Raw genomic sequence first — 17207 nt, forward strand, 5'->3', positions numbered from 1 at the left:
ATTTTTTAACATTATGAAACGTTGCATTAGTAGTGCCTGTTAAAACATTTATTTTCGTTTAAAAATAACTTTAATCGAATAAACCGTTTAGGAGATATAAACAAAGTTAGTCGCAAAACGGCCTGTCGTAATGTTTCTTTTATGGAGAAACTATAAGTCACAGGGAAAAGGTCAAACGTTAGGAATGTTGTACATAAAATGTAGATTAATATATATTTTTTTCATAATTTTTTGTTGAACCTTTAAGCAGATATATACTCTAGAAAGTAAGAGTTTACGGCCAACAGTAGCGACTAGCGCCTTAAGGTTCGATTTGAGTGATACTTGATGCTTAATTAACGATTATTTCACCTTATTTCCTCGCATGTTTAGAGAAAAGCACCATTTATATGCCTCGGCAGGAATGGCAATTCGTGGATTCGTCTTCTTTGTCGGTTTTTCGCATCGTCCGGCAAAATCGATACTCAGGGTTCATCCATTAATTACGTCACACGAATTTCGAGGTTTTTTGACCCCTCCCCCCTCCTTGTCACAATTGGTCACATTTGGCAAACCCCTCCCCCCCTGGTGTGACGTCACATTTAATCAATGCAATCGGCAAATCGAATTAAGTATTATTAATATTTTACCACAGTCCTCACATATAACTGTGACGAAGGGGTATTATCACGATAGACATGCTGACAATGCCAAAATGGCAATGGCAATGGACTAGGTAACATAGGACATATTTGTAATTTTATGTGCCCACGTTTTGGCGTGTTCAAGCTTTATAAGCTGTATTGTACACGCTTGAGATCCTTTAAAAAAATATAAAAGTTATGTAGTCTGATTTTGTTAAGCAGTATTCGCACGATTATACAGTGGGTCTTGTAAGAACGAGACATGTAAGTTGGTTTATCTTCCTATCTCACTCTATCCTATAGCTTGAAATGACTGCAGACCAGTGTAGACTCGGCTATAATAATAATTGGCTGTTTGCATTGATTTTTCTTAGTGGATATGTACATATTTTTAAAAGGTAAAAAACAATACAGTAATATATAACTTCCTGTTGGCTAAAACAGGACAATAATTATTTGATTTTTTAGATTTGTGTGACCATAAAGAAGAACTCTCCGTTCTATTTTTGCTACAATAAGGTGAACATTTCCGCAGCACACTGGGGAAAAATTACATACATACCTACGTGTTAAAGATAAAAGTACATACACGAGAGTTTTTTTACGAAATACTTTGTTCAGTGATGAAAACGATGACACGGAGCCTCTGATTCGGCCATCGGCACCTGCGGACGGGCAAAGCACCTGGTACCTGTCCCGGTCGCGCCGCACCCGCCGACGTGCCGCCGCCGCCGATCCGCCCGCCGACCCGCCCGCCGAGCCTGCGCCGCCCGCGGCCGCCCCGGCGCCGATGCCGATGCTGCTCGCCGCCGAACACTCCATCAACACCGACACACAGTGCCGCGGCGAAATCGGGGTCGCGGCCCTGCCCGCTCCACAAAACCAGCCCTCACATATTCATTTATGAATGGCTTAATTTACCTCTTATGTGCTATTGCACAGTATCGTATTGTATAGTGCATATCTTATTAGATATAGTAGTTTATGTAACTGCTTCATAATGAAAGACCTAATTTTGTACAGTTACGTACACTGCTTTATCTACAAACATATTATAAACTTTCTATGATATAATCACTAACCTCATATTACAGCCGACATTGGGGCATAGTTGTTCTCTGGCGGAATTCGCGGATATGAGGTGGCTTCTCCGAAATATCTTTATCGCACATATTACACGAAACAACAAAACAAATTTATTTTTTTATTTACAAACTAATTAAAAGATAAACTGCACGTTAAATGGCAGCAAAGAAAACTTTTTTCACGCATGTCACGTATCCGTAGTTTTTTTTAATTCAGAGACAAACTAGAGTGGGGGTCGATTGCCATATCGTTCGATACCAACTAACAAGCGAGGTTTGTCAAAATTGTATGCAATTGACATTTCATTTCAATTAAAACGTCATCCCGACTGATATTAAAAAATAAAGGTCAAATGAGGTCAAATCAGTCGATCGACATCGATGTTATTATTTAGCAATAATAGCATTTTCACAAATACAAAATTTGCTGTAACAAAACAGTTTATAAATAGGGCTGATATGTACAACAGTATAAAGGTCCTGTAAAATAATAAATAAATAAATAAACAGTTTATCTTAATGTTGGCCATTATTTATGGATTTTGAAGGCATCATAGAGAGTTTATGGTATGGTTATGATATGTGTGTAGATAAAATCCTTATTTTAACATATGAACGTCGAAAACTCATCGAGATTAAATCAAGTTAACAACTGTATGTCATATTTAGCTTGGTTAAATTGACAATTAAAATTCTTTAGGCCTTAAATGTCGTTCAAGGCAGCACGACAGTTCATGGCTCCCAGGTTTAATAATGTTATCATGTATATATATTTAAATAGGTATTTAGTTTGCTTTCCGATATCCCTAAAGACAATTCCTGATTTCTCCTCATATTTAAATTTTAAGCTTTCTTATGTACTATCAAATTATTATTGACCTATCTTTATTTGTTGTCATAAGTACATCTATTTCCTACGATTTAAATAGCAGATAATTAGGACATCTTAGTATTAATTTAAATTCGTTGTATGACGTAATTTAAATTCTCAGAATTGAATTTGCTCAATGATATAACCGTCCGCCAGTGGTGGCGTTGATACAACAAAAATACTATAGTCCGAGTCGAAAACATAGACGTAGCTCAACGCGGGCTCCCACCACGCCCACGCCCACGCCGCGAGCAAGAGGCCAAACCATCCTAATTGACTGGTAAACCCTCTTTTGGAAAAAAATATTTCAGCCACTTGACACATTCTAAATTATCTTAGATTAATAATGTTTAATTTAAAATGAGGTTTCCTTGTAGCAGGGCAAGCGTAATACCAGTTAAATATCACGTTGTGTACACACGATAAACACTAGTACGGTAACGGGGCAGGTTTTGACAAAAGTTGACCAGCTTAACGTTTAATGGTATAAAACTTTAGTGTTTTCGTCAATCACGAAACTTATCAGTACATGGGGCCTAGCCAAGATAACAATCGTTGATATAAAACTGAGAGGACCCCAGGAACCGACGCGTGTCGCTATCCTTCAAAGTAAATAAATAACTGCTATGCCCCCAGGAACAGGAGCCGACGCGTGTCGCTATTCTTCAAAGTAAATAAATAACTGCCAGGCCCCCAGGAACAGGAACCGACGCGTGTCTCTAGCCTTCAAAGTAAATAAATAACTGCTAGGCCCCCAGGAACAGGAACCGACGCGTGTCGCTAGCCTTCAAAGTAAATAAATAACTGCTAGGCCCCCAAGAACAGGAACCGACGCGTGTCGCTATCCTTCAAAGTGAACACGAATGCCGTTATTCACAAACGCATTATAAGCCTGAATTAACTATGAATCGTTTGTCTTTATCTGTCATATGTCAACTAATTCAGGCTCGTAAGGTTTTATAAATAAGTGCAGGTTGTTTCAGGCCGCCTGTAGCAATTAAAGAAGGAAAATTGGCATTCTCTAAAAGAGCCGCAGCGTCATGTAAAAAATGAACAAATGGTATAACCTCCTAACAATAATTTAAATTAATCAAGAATGAGGCATAAGTTGTGTGAAAGCTTGTTTCGAGGGAGTGCAAACTTCTATTCAACTACATATACAAAACAATGACAACTTGTATATAGGTAAATAAAATGTATATGCTGAATGATGTTGCACACTATCTTTTGTTTTGAATTCATTTAATTCCAGGACCTAAGTATAGTGTACCAGTGTAATTATAATTTTCAATGGAAGGCCACCTCGGCACGACCTGCGGTATTCGTGGTTATACGATTACTAGTATTACGAGGGTTGATCCGTATGCACCACCCCTAACCCTCTTACAATGAAACTACATTCAAGATTTATTTTTTATTTTTCTACATAGTCTCTCTCAACACTAATACACTTATTCCATCGGTGCTCCAGCATTTCAATAGCCTCCTGAAAAAAAAATGTCCGACCTCTGAAAACCACTCCTCCACAACAGATATCACCTCTTGATTGTCCAAAAAAAAATTTCCACGTAAAAATTCCTTCAATTTTGGGAATAGCCTGTAGTCGCTGGGGGCCAAGTCAGGCGAATACGGTGGGTGCTCCACCAATTCGAAGCCTGCTTGGTGTATGGCAGCCTTAGCGACACAGGACGTATGGACGGTAGCATTGTCTTCCACTAAGACTTAGTGGAAGAGTACGCCACTTGTCAACTTGCCCCGGCGTTTCTCTTTAATAGCCTCTCGCAATTTTAGAATTAAGTTTGCATAATAGGCCCCTGTAATAGTATCTCCCTTTTTCAAATAGTCAGCCAGGATTATTCCTTGAGCATCCCAGAATACAGACAGCATAACCTTTCCTGCAGACGATGCCACTTTAAATTTACGTGGTGGCGGAGAACCACTGTGTTTCCACTGCTTACTTTGAATTTTAGTTTCGGGATCATAGTGATGTACCCAAGACTCGTCCATGATTACGTATCTATGGTGAAAATTATCTTTATTAGCTTGGTACATATCCAACAGACGCTAGCAATTCAATACTCTATGTCTTTTCTGATCAATGGTCAACATTCGTGGCACCCATCTTATTTATTTTATTTATTTATTTTATTTTAAAAATAGTTGTACAGCATAACAGTATGAAATATACAAAGTCACTGCAAAACTACAAACAAATTAAAAACAAAAACAGGTAAACTAATAATATTATTATACAATAAGCACATTCAAACTCTTGCACTGATCTTGTTCATACCCAATTCTTTAGTAAGTATCTGTTGCACTACATGATATGACAAGCCAGTCTCTTCAACAATTTGCCTGATACGTATTCGCCGGTTTTGTAAAACCATATCGTGAACTTTATTAATGTTTTCGTCTGGAGTGACCGTTACAGGTGGTCCACCGCCATGTTGGTTTTCACAACTTGATCTTCCGCACTTAAACTCTCGACACCAACGTTTCACTATGTAATAGGATACTGCACACTCCCCTACAGTTGCCACAATATCTTGATGGATTTGAGTTGGTGTAAAATATTTTTTTGTAGATATTTTATTACCGCCCTCTGCTCAACAATAGTTATTTGTGCAACAAGAGAGGAAAGTTGGTTTTTCTTGCGAGTGTTTATTTTGAGTCCCGAGAAAGCGAAAGATTCTATAATTGAATCACGAGCGAAGCGAGTGATTCTAAGGTAGAATCTTGAGCGTAGCGAGGGACTCAAAAACACGAGATGTAAAATAACTTTGCTCTCGTGTTGCACACATAATTTTTCACCTCAGTAGTGAGAACATATTAAAGGTTAAAATGTATTTCGAATTACACAGAATAAACAGAAAAAAAAGTATTATAATATGTACGATACGATACGAGACGAGACCGGACCGGACCGAACCGGACCGGACCGGACCGTACCGTACCGTACCGTACCATACCATAAAAAAAATGTAATAAAAGTATGAAGTTCATGGCCTTCACTAAATTAAAAAGCTACATTGTTTCACTCCCTGGAGTGAGGAAAGTCGTACTTTCCTCACTCCAGGGAGTGACGAAAGTAGGCTTCTTCGAGCTGCTGAGGTGAAAAATCCATTTTCATACAAAAAAACCACGACAACAATTACAGTAAGCTGTAGCTCAATAATAGTTCGTCATTTAAAAATGTTTTATTTTTTTTAATAACCTCTAAATGTCTATAAACCTACAGCAAAAAGGTTTTAATAACCAAGTGACAGCAAAGAGGTCAGGCGTGGTGCATACGGATCAACCCTCGTATATGTACGTTCAACCGATAGAAAATCGATACCTTCAATTGCCTTGAGCATACAAAAAAAACTTAGGCCATAAAAAATAATTGGTACTAATCGGATCAATTATGGGCCAATCACAAATGTATATTCTAATTTCTGTATCTGTTCCAGATATTTAAAAATATTGGCGAAATAAATGTTATGTAGTCACAACCATATATTTATTAGGCTCCATCTATTAACAACTCACACTGCTCACACAACATCTCATTTTGTCACTAAGGAATTTTATTAGAACAATTATTATTTATCTACTGTTGACACTGTTTACGTTATTGATTAAGTATATACGGACAAGTGTAACTAACAGCTATGAGAACATAGCTGGATTGAAAATATGAAACCGCACCGATGATGTCACCACTGAGCAGAAAACGTATTAAATCGATAGCATTCTGCGAAAGTGGACAGCCTGTTAAACAACGGTCCCCGACTTTGCTGTGGGTCCTCCTCCTTCGGTTTCCTCATCACTGAGGGTCGTGGTCACTTCTAGGGAGCAGCTTCTCTTGGGCAATTTGCCGCCACCTCTTTCTGTCTGTCGCCGAGTGTAGGGCACCATGGAGCGTTACATCAAGGGCTGAGCGAATTTGGTCTGTCCACCGCATTGGGCTCCTGCGTTCAAGTGGACAGCCTGTTAAACAACGGTCACCGACTTTGCTGTGGGTACATGCCTCATAAGTGAACAGCCCGTTAAAAAACGGTCCCCGACTTTGCTGTGGGTACATCGAGCGCTCGATGAATGCTATTTTTGAAATACAAGCTATACAAGTATTGACCACTCGTTTTCAATTAAATATAATATATACTACTAACAAAGATAGATATAACTCCGTAATAGATGGATACAGTCTAAGGAAAAAACGTGCCTCGAAAATCAAGAAAATTTTATTCTCGATCAGAGGGCGCTACTAGCTTTGGCCTACTGTCGTATAGATGGCGTTGACGGTTTCGTTTGTCATTTAACAATTTTAACGCATATCAGTGAAAGAACATGGGTCAAAATCATAAAAATAATTAATGCAAATAAAAAAAAATCATGTATCCATATTTAAATACATTTTATCGTATTTTTATAAATCTTCATTTTTAGTTTTAAAGTGTGACGACAGATGGCAGTGAATTTACTGGGGTTACAAAATTTACTATGACAGTACCGCTCTAGTATAAGTTACTCTATGCTACTAATAAGTAGAATTTAAATGCCTATTTAGAGTTAGACCAAGATCAGTGCAACGATTTTGATAGCACACTCAGTGCAAGTGTTATTCATAATTTCATAGAAGTTTGATGTTTAAAATAACACTTGTACTGCGTGTGCCATCAAAATCGTTGCAGACTTATCTCGAGGTAACTCTACTGGAAATAATATTGAACGAAATACACGAAATCGAGCAGTCGAAATTCAATAATCGGCCCCTTGAACTGAAAGTGTAAACTGTGTAAAGAACTGTCCTACATAGATCACGTAAAGTGACGCACGTCAATACCGAACATAGGGATGTATTCCGTGTATATGCATATACCGAGGCCCTGAAAACGTTAATGCAAATTTCTTTATCTGCCTCTATCGCTCGAATGTGCAAGAACGATAGAGAGGCAGATAACGACATTTCGTTTTTCGCGGTAGGTCCTCAGACCTCAATCCCGTCACAGACGTACTGTCCGCGCGCGAATTCCGTGCACGGCTGAGGAATGTTGGGCATCATGACAGAGTTGTGTCATTTTGTACGTACGGGCGCGGCGCAACCCCCCCCCCCCCCCCCCCCCCCACTTCCTCGACCTCGATAGGGTATTTGACTACTAATCAAATCAGTTTCTTTTTACGAACTGTCAATAGTTATTTGTTATACAAGGGTGCAAAGTTGTATTTTACCCGCGAGTGTGGAATTGAAACACGAGCAAGCAAAAGCGATCAGCGTAGCGAGTGTTTCAACACACGAGAAGTAAAATACATTTGCACCCGTGTGTAACACAAAACTTTTCACCTCACTATAGCGAGGAAAGTGCAACATCCACAGGCATTAGATCATCTTCATCGCTGGAATCACTGATTTTTTTACGATATTATAACAAAAAACTGGAAATTCTGTATTTTTACGTGAGAAGTTTTTAAGTAAAAATTTTGTTGACAATGTTGACATTTCTGACGTATGAAATGTCAATGATGCGTTTTGAAATTGCATCGACTAACTTGTGCGTTCAGAATTATATTTAACATCATTATTAAAAAACAAACGTTTCTAATGGAATTTTAATGTTTATGACTTAAAATCATTTCAATAAAGCTAAATTTGGTATTTTTTATTAGATTCTCAAACCATTTGTTTAATGATAATTGATATCGAACGAACCATTATTATGAGCGTTTTACGTTTTGTTATCTGTCAAGCTACTTAAACACGCTCCACCCAAGGTCAAATTACTTTCCCCACTAGTGGATGCCCCGCTTGTTTTTTTGTTTTAAAGGATAAAAGACAACTTTCCGAGCTAGTGAGGGAAAAAACGATTTGCAACCATGGAATTTATATGAAATACTGGCATGTGACGTTACGATCAAATTATATACGAGTTTTAAAATAGAAATTATGTCTAAAAATAACTGCTATCTACAATTCTGTATTAATCTTCTGGTGCTTTATTTCTTGCATGGGGTAAAATAATTTATTTTAAATACAGTCAAATACCCTATTGGCGCGCGGACAGTAGGTAGCTTTAATGTATATTAATACACCAACATATTATATATAGCTTTATAGCCAGGCATATTACGATATATTTTACGTAACTAAGTTGACAGAGTCCACTCACGCAGCTATAGTATATTATATTATTTGGTATATTAATATATAACAAGGCATCTTAAGATACCTACCTTGCTATAAATATATATTATAGCTCGGTATATTACGATAACCAATATATATATATATATATATATATATATATATATATCTCGTGCTGGCGAGTTTCCAATATATATACCACGCATCTGAAGGGAAACGTGAAAGTATTCGTGTTAACGAGTTTTAGTATTTATAGATTCGAGGGCTTAGAGGTTCTTATTCGTCAAAGAGGTTTCGAGTTACCGAGGTAAAATTAATGAAAATTCGTATTAGAGAGGTAATTAACATACGCATAAAGTACGGTCTTATTATTATCTTCGAGTTCCAGAGGTTTGTAATAAATAATTTCAAGATATAGAGGTGATACCTATAAGAAGATCTTAAGATGCCTTGCTATGATAAATAATATAATTATATTTTGATATATTAATATATATTATAGCTAGTAGCTACGTTTGTGACGGGCTTTATAGCCAAGGACCAAGGACGCGGGAAGCTCCGGCCCAAGTTGTACCTTCGAGTTGACTATTCAACAGCTGAAGCCCAATACACAGATAATTAATTAATTACTTACTAACATTAATTGTATACAATTTAATTAGTAACCTTGGTACCTAAGTAGCTGTTAAATAAAGGAGCAGTGTTTTGGGTGAGCTAATATTGATGTAAAAATAAACACACGTGTTACGCAAATATATATAATAGAATTTGGAAATGTAACGGGAATAAAGATAAAAAATAATAATTAGTAGTGATTTTATGTCGTGTCGTTCGAGATTCGTTATACAGAAAGACTGACTGACCTAATTTTTTTTTTTTCATTTCTCATGCTCTGAAAGAGGGTCATTGTTGTTCTAAAAGGTGTGCTGAAAATGATAAGTGTTTGCACTAGAGCATTTTACATTCAAAGTACGATTTTTTTAATTTTTTTACGATAAGCAATTGAAATTTGAGTTTATATTTGACCTTTTCATAAATAACGATACTTTTGTCTGAATTGTTACTTGAAAGTACCCTCAAGAAATACTATAAATACTATTGTGCAACAAGAGTATGAGATATACGGATATAACGATTTGTAAAATCCGTAGGTAATGATATCTCAGAATGGATTGATCGATGATGTTGGATATTTTCGCCGTCAGGTTGATATATTCCTGAATGATTAGGTTCTTTTTTTGGATGCGTAATCAAGAAATTATGAAGATTAATTTAGTTTAGACTTATTAATAATTCATGAAACACATTCATTATAACCTATTTTCCATAAAAACGATTGTCTCTTTTTAATCAGTTTTCTTATCTCATGTGATATGAAATACGTTTCTTTAATGTAATATTTTTGTTTAGTCAGTGATGTCCTTTATTTTAAAGAGTCCCTTGCATATTTAATATTACGATGGGGCTTGGGATGATAAGCTTAAATACTTTTAGGGTATAACCAAAGAAATAAAGTGGTTTGACACGATTATTTTGTCTTATTTTTTATGTGCTAGCAGCCTCCTAGTATTCAGTGCCGACCATGCCACCACCAGTCCACCAGCCGCGGCGGGCGGACCACTACTGGACTATGGCCGTCAAAATGAGGGTCATACAAATCATTAGGTCTGTTTATTCGTATTCAGTGTACTGAAGCTGGTTAGGAGTTATATTTTTCATGACTACGGGAACAGTAATGATTTATGACGTATGTATATAAATATATATGGGTACGTTTGAGTAGTGCTGTCCACCGTCGCTACTGACTCGGATTTGGTGAATGAGATGATGTCATGTCATTGATTTGAATGATTTGTTTTTAGGTAGCGGGTGATATTAGCTACATTTTGAACCTACTTAGAAAGAGGACAAAGTTTTTTCTTTACCAAAGATGGCCAAAAGAACCGCAGTCAGTTCGCACCCTTAAACCATTTGACATTCCTTTCTAGTCATTCGATTTCGAACCGTTATTCTTATTGTAGAGATGGGTTTTTGTTTAAGTATGATGGCAAGTATGTTGCCGCTGTGGACTTCAGGGTTATAGTTATTCAAACGTTTTGCTGGTCATATTGCTGGCCTACTGTTCTAACTTTGGTATAGTATGAATTTTCTGAGGTGATTTTTAGGCCTTACTCCTAATCAGTTAAACAAAAGGTACTGTTTCTTCTATGCAGCGGCTACAATGCTACTGACTGAACTGGAACAAACCCATTTAAAAAGCAATTTTACCCTAACTATTTATATGGTTCCAATTAATGTAACAGCTAATAGGCTAGATGACAAATTTTCATTAATGGTAATCTATCAAGTGTGTTTTTAGGATCAAATGTCTATATGGGACCCATTTTATTAAAGCAATACAAAAGTCAGAAATGATAGTCAAAGTCCGACAGTCGTACCTCACTCGCGATGCTCTTCTAACAAAACGATAAGTGAAAGTGACGTCAAGGTCACTGAGAGCCCATCTTACAGTATGGACAAAACAAGAAAATTTCGTTTTTGTCGGTAAAATATTGGGTTTATGTATATAGTTGCAATACAATCATTTTTTGGATAAAATGTAAGGAATCGAATGGTACTCTTACTTTTTACCTTTTTGGAAGTTTAAAAAAACTAAAATTTTGAAACTTTCAGGTCCTGTATTTTTGTATTATTTCCATATATTATTTTAATATCCACATTATTGTGATAAATTGCTCATTTGCCATCTATTTTACTAGATTTTGTTATAAAATTCAACATGTGTCATCATCCCTATTCTGTTACCGGACAGACCACCTACAGGCGACTGATCGTCCTACATTACCCAAACAGGCGCGGATCCACCGTTGTGGGCACGATGGGCATGCCCACAACCTTAATTGAGTCCCCGAGTAAAATTACGCCGATTTTTCGCACACGCTTTCGCAGAAATTTCAGTACGCAGAGAAGTTGGCATAATATTGATACGCGGATTTACTTTTTATAGAATGATCGTTTTCCGTCACGATTACCCGAGTAGATAACCATTGGTCGAAACACCAGTAAGTGATCATGTGGTATTCATTAGAAATTCTTGCATGTTAATATCAGCTGGCCACAGAGTTATTTTTAGCTTGTGGGAGTTATGGGTCTTATAAATCTTAAACATTCACAAATATTAGTACAATTTCCTAAAATAATGCCAGCTTTTAATTTACAGCTGTAGGAGTTTTTTTAGCGTAGTTTGCGTAGCGTTCAGTTTTATATTTATCTATGTATAAAAAGTGCTATCTATGACTCAATGAATCAATGTTGTAAGTAATGCAATTGCTAAATTACTAATTTAACTGTAAAATTTTCACCACACCAGCTGGTAAAGGCTGATTGTTCAAAAAGTGATGAGAAAGTTAAATTAAATTAACAAGTTTGGGAACAAATCAAATTATTTTATTAAATATTTTGATTTGTGTTTTTTTCAGTAGTCACACTACTATATATAAATTAAAAATTGTAATAGATGTCATATGGTGGTGGTGGTGTCAGTGGTGAAGGCCGGATCCGGCTCACCACTGGAGGGCTTGGTCACTTTTTCTTTAATATATGACATCTATTACAATTTTTAAATTAAATTAATTAATAAGATGCAAATTTTGAGTTGTTTCTTTATGTTAGCTGGTAGAATTGACTTTTAAATGATGATTTAGTTAGAATGATAAATATTTGGATTTTGGATTTGATTTTGTTTGATATCTTACAGTAAATATTTTCTACGGGCTGGTGTGGTGAAATTTTTTGTAACCCTCGCAACGCTCAAGATTCCATTTTTCGCTACTCTAACTCTATTAATTATAAGGTATTCAAAATTCATTTAAAACTGAAAAAATGTGGTGTATATTAAACACGTCAAAGCATGTACTACTGTTAGAAATTTATCTTAGATATTTTTTTATAAGTTAGGCAATTATTAATTTAACAAAAATCTTGAACTTCGTCTTTTTCGTAAACTAAAACTATGTAAAAAAAATTGTTTTACGCCAATTATTTTAACATTTTATTAATTTACAACAAAGCCGAAATTTCGAGAAAAATGTGTTAATTAATAATTGCCCAACAACAGTAACATTCTTTAACATGTTTAAAATACACGATAGTTTTTTTTTAATTTTTTTAATTTTTAAATAGATTTAGATTCAGATTGATTTATTTCATAATATTAAATTACATTATAAATTATTTTAAGCTAATCTATACGAATTTAATAAGTACCTTTAGGAATATTTTTTCATTTATTAAATATTAATAGTTTATGATATATTGGCAAAAAACAAAATACTTACCATCCATACATGCAACATTGCATACATTTAATATGATAAATGCGAAAGTCTGTCTGTCTGTGTGTTACCTCTTCACACATAAACAGCTGAACCGATTTAGTTGAAATTAGCATAGAGATAGTTTGAGTTCCGGGGAAGGACATAGGATAGTTTTTATCCCGAAAATTATCCCTTAAGAGGGTGAAAAGCGGGGTGGAATCATGGTGGAATTGAGATAATTAATTAGTTGTCTGATAATTTATGTGCATATTATGCTCAAATTGAATGATTGCTACAAGACTTTCTCCAGGCGCTAAACTTACTCTAGCTGCTGTTACTGATTCCACGCAGACGAAGTCGCGGGCAAAAACTAGTAATATTATAAATTCGAAAGTCTGTCTGTCTGTGCTCTTCACGCTTAAACCGCTGAATCGAATTAGGTGAAATTTGGTATAGAGATAATAATATGGGGAAGGACATATATAGGGTAGTTTTTATGGGAATCGATAAAATGCAGATTTGATAAAAAAATCACTAACTTTAAGAGAGGTAGGGCACAGCGTTATGTCATCACGCTTGAATCTGGAGCAGCCCAACTGGAGAAGTACCTCCACCTTACAGAAGACCACAGCCATAATAGCACTGCTGCCTACTTTGTAGGCATGTAGTGTTGTGTTCCTGATGGTGAGTAAGGTTCCCAGATAGCTCCAACCCCCAAACCCCCCTTTTCTAATGATGATGGCGCAGTTAAAGAGGTTACCCCAGGAGGGTACCAGTTGCTGCACTAGCGCTGGAGAACCCCTCACTGGGCTTCCATGCTCAGGTAACATTTTGCCTGAGCGTGGACGCCGAGGCCGCCCCGTTTCGTACTCTGGGGGGGGCAAAACCGCGCTCAACCATCTGTCATCTGCCCGAGGCAAGAGCAAAGCAACTTCGGCACCCCTTGCCACGCTGGCCGTGGACTTCTGCAACATCAGGGGTTTACATTCCAACCTTAATGCTGTCCACCTACACCTCGAGACAGCAAAGCCGGCCTTGCTCTTTTTGACCGAGACGCAGATAGCGTCTCCGGCGGACACATCTTACCTCTCCTACCCTGGGTACGGACTGGAACACTCCTTTTCGCCTAGGGCTGGGGTGTGCGTGTACGTTAGAGACGATATCAGTTTTCGTCGCCTCAACAATCTTGAAGGTAGGGACCTCTCCACCTTATGGCTGCGTATAGACAACGATCACCATCCCCGTGTCTATTCGTGCCTATATAGGTCCCATAGCGGTGATGCCGAAACTGACCGACTCATTGAGCAGATCCAAACGGCTGCAGACTCTGTGCAGCAGCAGATCCCTTCCGCTGAGATCATTGTACTTGGTGATTTTAATGCCCACAACGCCGAATGGCTCGGCTCTAGCAAGACTGATCATGCGGGCAGATCTGTTTATAACTTTGCTCTGGCATATGGCTTGACACAATTGGTTACTGCGCCTACGCGAATCCCAGATGTGGAAGGCCATGAACCTTCCCTGTTGGACCTTCTGCTGACCTCTCATCCGGTTGACTACAATGTATTCGTTGAAGCCCCACTCGGTTCCTCGGATCATTGCTTGATCCGGAGTACGGTGCCACTCGCGTACCCGCCGCGTCGGCGAGTTGCTTGTGGCCGCCGTGTGTGGCACTATAGGTCAGCAGATTGGGACGGGATGCGGTCCTTCTTTGCATCCTACCCTTGGAGGCAGGTTTGCTTCACGCCGGATGATCCCAACGTCGTTGCTGATTCTGTTGCTGACGTGGTGCTGCAGGGAATGGAGCTTTTCATTCCGTCCTCTGTGGTCCCTGTTGGTGGCAAATCCCAACCTTGGTTTGGTCGTTTCTGCAAAGAGGCCTCTCGCCGAAAGCAGGAATGTTACCAGGCCTGGGTAGACGCAGCGGCAGTACGGGATGTAAAGACTAGCGCATTAAAAAAGAAGTTTAACTTTGCCTCCAGGTCCTTCAAAAGAGTTATTGCCAGAGCAAAGTCGCTGCACATTGGTAGAATTGGCGAGAAATTAGAGCGCCTCCCGTCGGGAACTCGTGCGTTCTGGTCTCTTGCCAAAGCTATCCAGGGGAATTTCTGCACGCCATCTTTTCCACCTCTGCACACGGAGAATGATTCATTGGCCCACGACGCAAAAGACAAAGCCGATCTTCTGGGCAAACTCTTTGCGTCCAACTCGACTTTGGATGACGGGGGAAACGCGCCGCCGACCATACCGCGGTGCGAGAGCTATATGCCGGATGTCCGGTTCAAACAAAGCTCGGTGCGCAAAGCACTTCTTTCCCTCGACACTCATAAGTCGAGTGGGCCCGATGGAATCCCTGCGGTTGTGCTGAAGATGTGTGCTCCCGAGTTGGCACCGGTCTTAACGCGTCTTTTTCGGCTCTCTTACTCTTCCGGCGTAGTCCCGACCTCGTGGAAGTCAGCTTTGGTGCACCCGATCCCTAAAAAAGGCGACCGCTCAAATCCATCCAACTACAGGCCAATAGCTATAACCTCCCTTTTCTCGAAGATAATGGAGTCCATTATCAACTGCCAGCTCCTTCGGTACCTAGAGGACCACCAGTTGCTTAGTGACCGACAATACGGTTTCCGTAGAGGCCGCTCGGCTGGTGATCTTCTAGTCTACCTGACACATCGTTGGGCACAGGCAATCGAGACAAAGGGTGAAGCATTGGCTGTTAGTTTGGATATAGCGAAGGCCTTCGATCGCGTCTGGCACAAAGCACTTCTTTCGAAGCTACCATCTTATGGGCTTCCCGAGAGATTATGTGTATGGGTCAGTAGCTTTCTAGCAGATAGAAGCATAAAGGTCGTAGTTGACGGCGAATGCTCAGACTCCATGTCTGTGAATGCTGGTGTCCCCCAAGGCTGTGTGCTATCACCCACGCTATTCCTTCTGCATATCAATGACATGCTGCAAATCAGCGGAATTCATTGTTATGCTGATGATAGTACGGGTGATGCCTCTTACACCGGCCGCACCAATATCTCTCGGGAAAACGTCATCGAGAGCCGGAACAAACTTGTGTCTGAAATTGAGACTTCCCTAAAAGAAATCTCTGAATGGGGTCGACTAAACTTAGTCCGTTTTAACCCTGCCAAGACACAGGTTTGCGCGTTTACCGCAAAAAAGTTAGAATTTGTCGTATCACCTCGTTTTGAGAGCACTCCCCTGACTGCCGCAGCCAGTATCGGAATCCTCGGCGTCGACATTTCGAGTGAAGTCCAGTTCCGCGGCCATTTAGAGGGTAAGGCCAAATTAGCCTCAAAAAAGCTCGGTGTGCTCAACAGATCGAGACAGTATTTCACGCCGGCCCACCGCCTACAGCTGTATAAAGCGCAGGTTCGCCCACACATGGAATACTGTTCTCATCTATGGGCAGGGGCACCCCAATACCAGCTTCTCCCTCTGGACCGCATCCAGCGAAGAGCGACTCGAATTGTCGACTGCCAGCGTACTTCGGAACGGCTTGACTCCTTGGCGCTGCGTAGAGATGTGGCCTCGCTCTGCATTTTCTATCGCGTGTATAACGGGGAGTGCTCCGAGGAATTGTTCGGATTAATCCCTGCAGCTTCTTTTCGCCATCGCCCTACGCGAAAACATTACCATCCTCACCACTTAGATGGTTGGCAGTCCTCAACTGTGCGTTTCTCTAGAAACTTCCTGCCTCGCACAGCTAAACTGTGGAATGAACTGTCGCCTGCGGTATTTCCGGACCGATATGACCTTCAAACCTTCAAGAAAAGAGCGTATTCCCATCTTAAAGGCCGGCAACGCACTTACAACCCCTCTGGTGTTGCGGGTGTCCATGGGCGGCGGTAATCGCTTTCCATCAGGTGATCCGTCTGCTCGTTTGCCTCCTATTTCATAAAAAAAAAAAAAAAACTAACTCCACGCAGACGAAGTCGCGGGCAAAAGCTAGTATATTATATAACTCTTCCAATTTTTATGTGCTTCGCGAATAGGCCTACATATCTAGACAGTATTTTTAGATTTTTCACCATTTGATTTGAACTTGTCGACTACTTAACGAAATCTTTAATAAAAAAATGCATAAAATCTTACAATAATTATTCTTCTAATTAACACAGAAGCGAATTGAACGGTAAAACTAGTAAATGTCGTCTAAAAGTTAGATGGTTGGCGAAA

At 39.1% G+C, this 17207-nt stretch overlaps 1 protein-coding gene across 4 annotated transcripts in view; it reads left to right on the forward strand.

Annotated features, from left to right (window-relative positions):
• The window catches only part of LOC134754337 (E3 ubiquitin-protein ligase RNF13), a 96080-nt gene extending 85846 nt beyond the window's left edge, over nt 1-10234 (forward strand). For all 4 annotated transcript variants that reach the window (XM_063690613.1, XM_063690612.1, XM_063690614.1 and 1 more), the window contains one exon: nt 1245-10234. In XM_063690613.1, the coding sequence (XP_063546683.1) occupies nt 1245-1530 (286 nt within the window). In that variant the 3' untranslated portion in view covers nt 1531-10234. The remainder of the gene's footprint in view (nt 1-1244) is intronic.
• Nucleotides 10235-17207: the final 6973 nt, after the last annotated feature.

The sequence above is a fragment of the Cydia strobilella genome, chromosome Z (assembly GCF_947568885.1).
Source record: "Cydia strobilella chromosome Z, ilCydStro3.1, whole genome shotgun sequence".
Taxonomy (NCBI): Eukaryota; Metazoa; Arthropoda; class Insecta; order Lepidoptera; family Tortricidae; genus Cydia; species Cydia strobilella.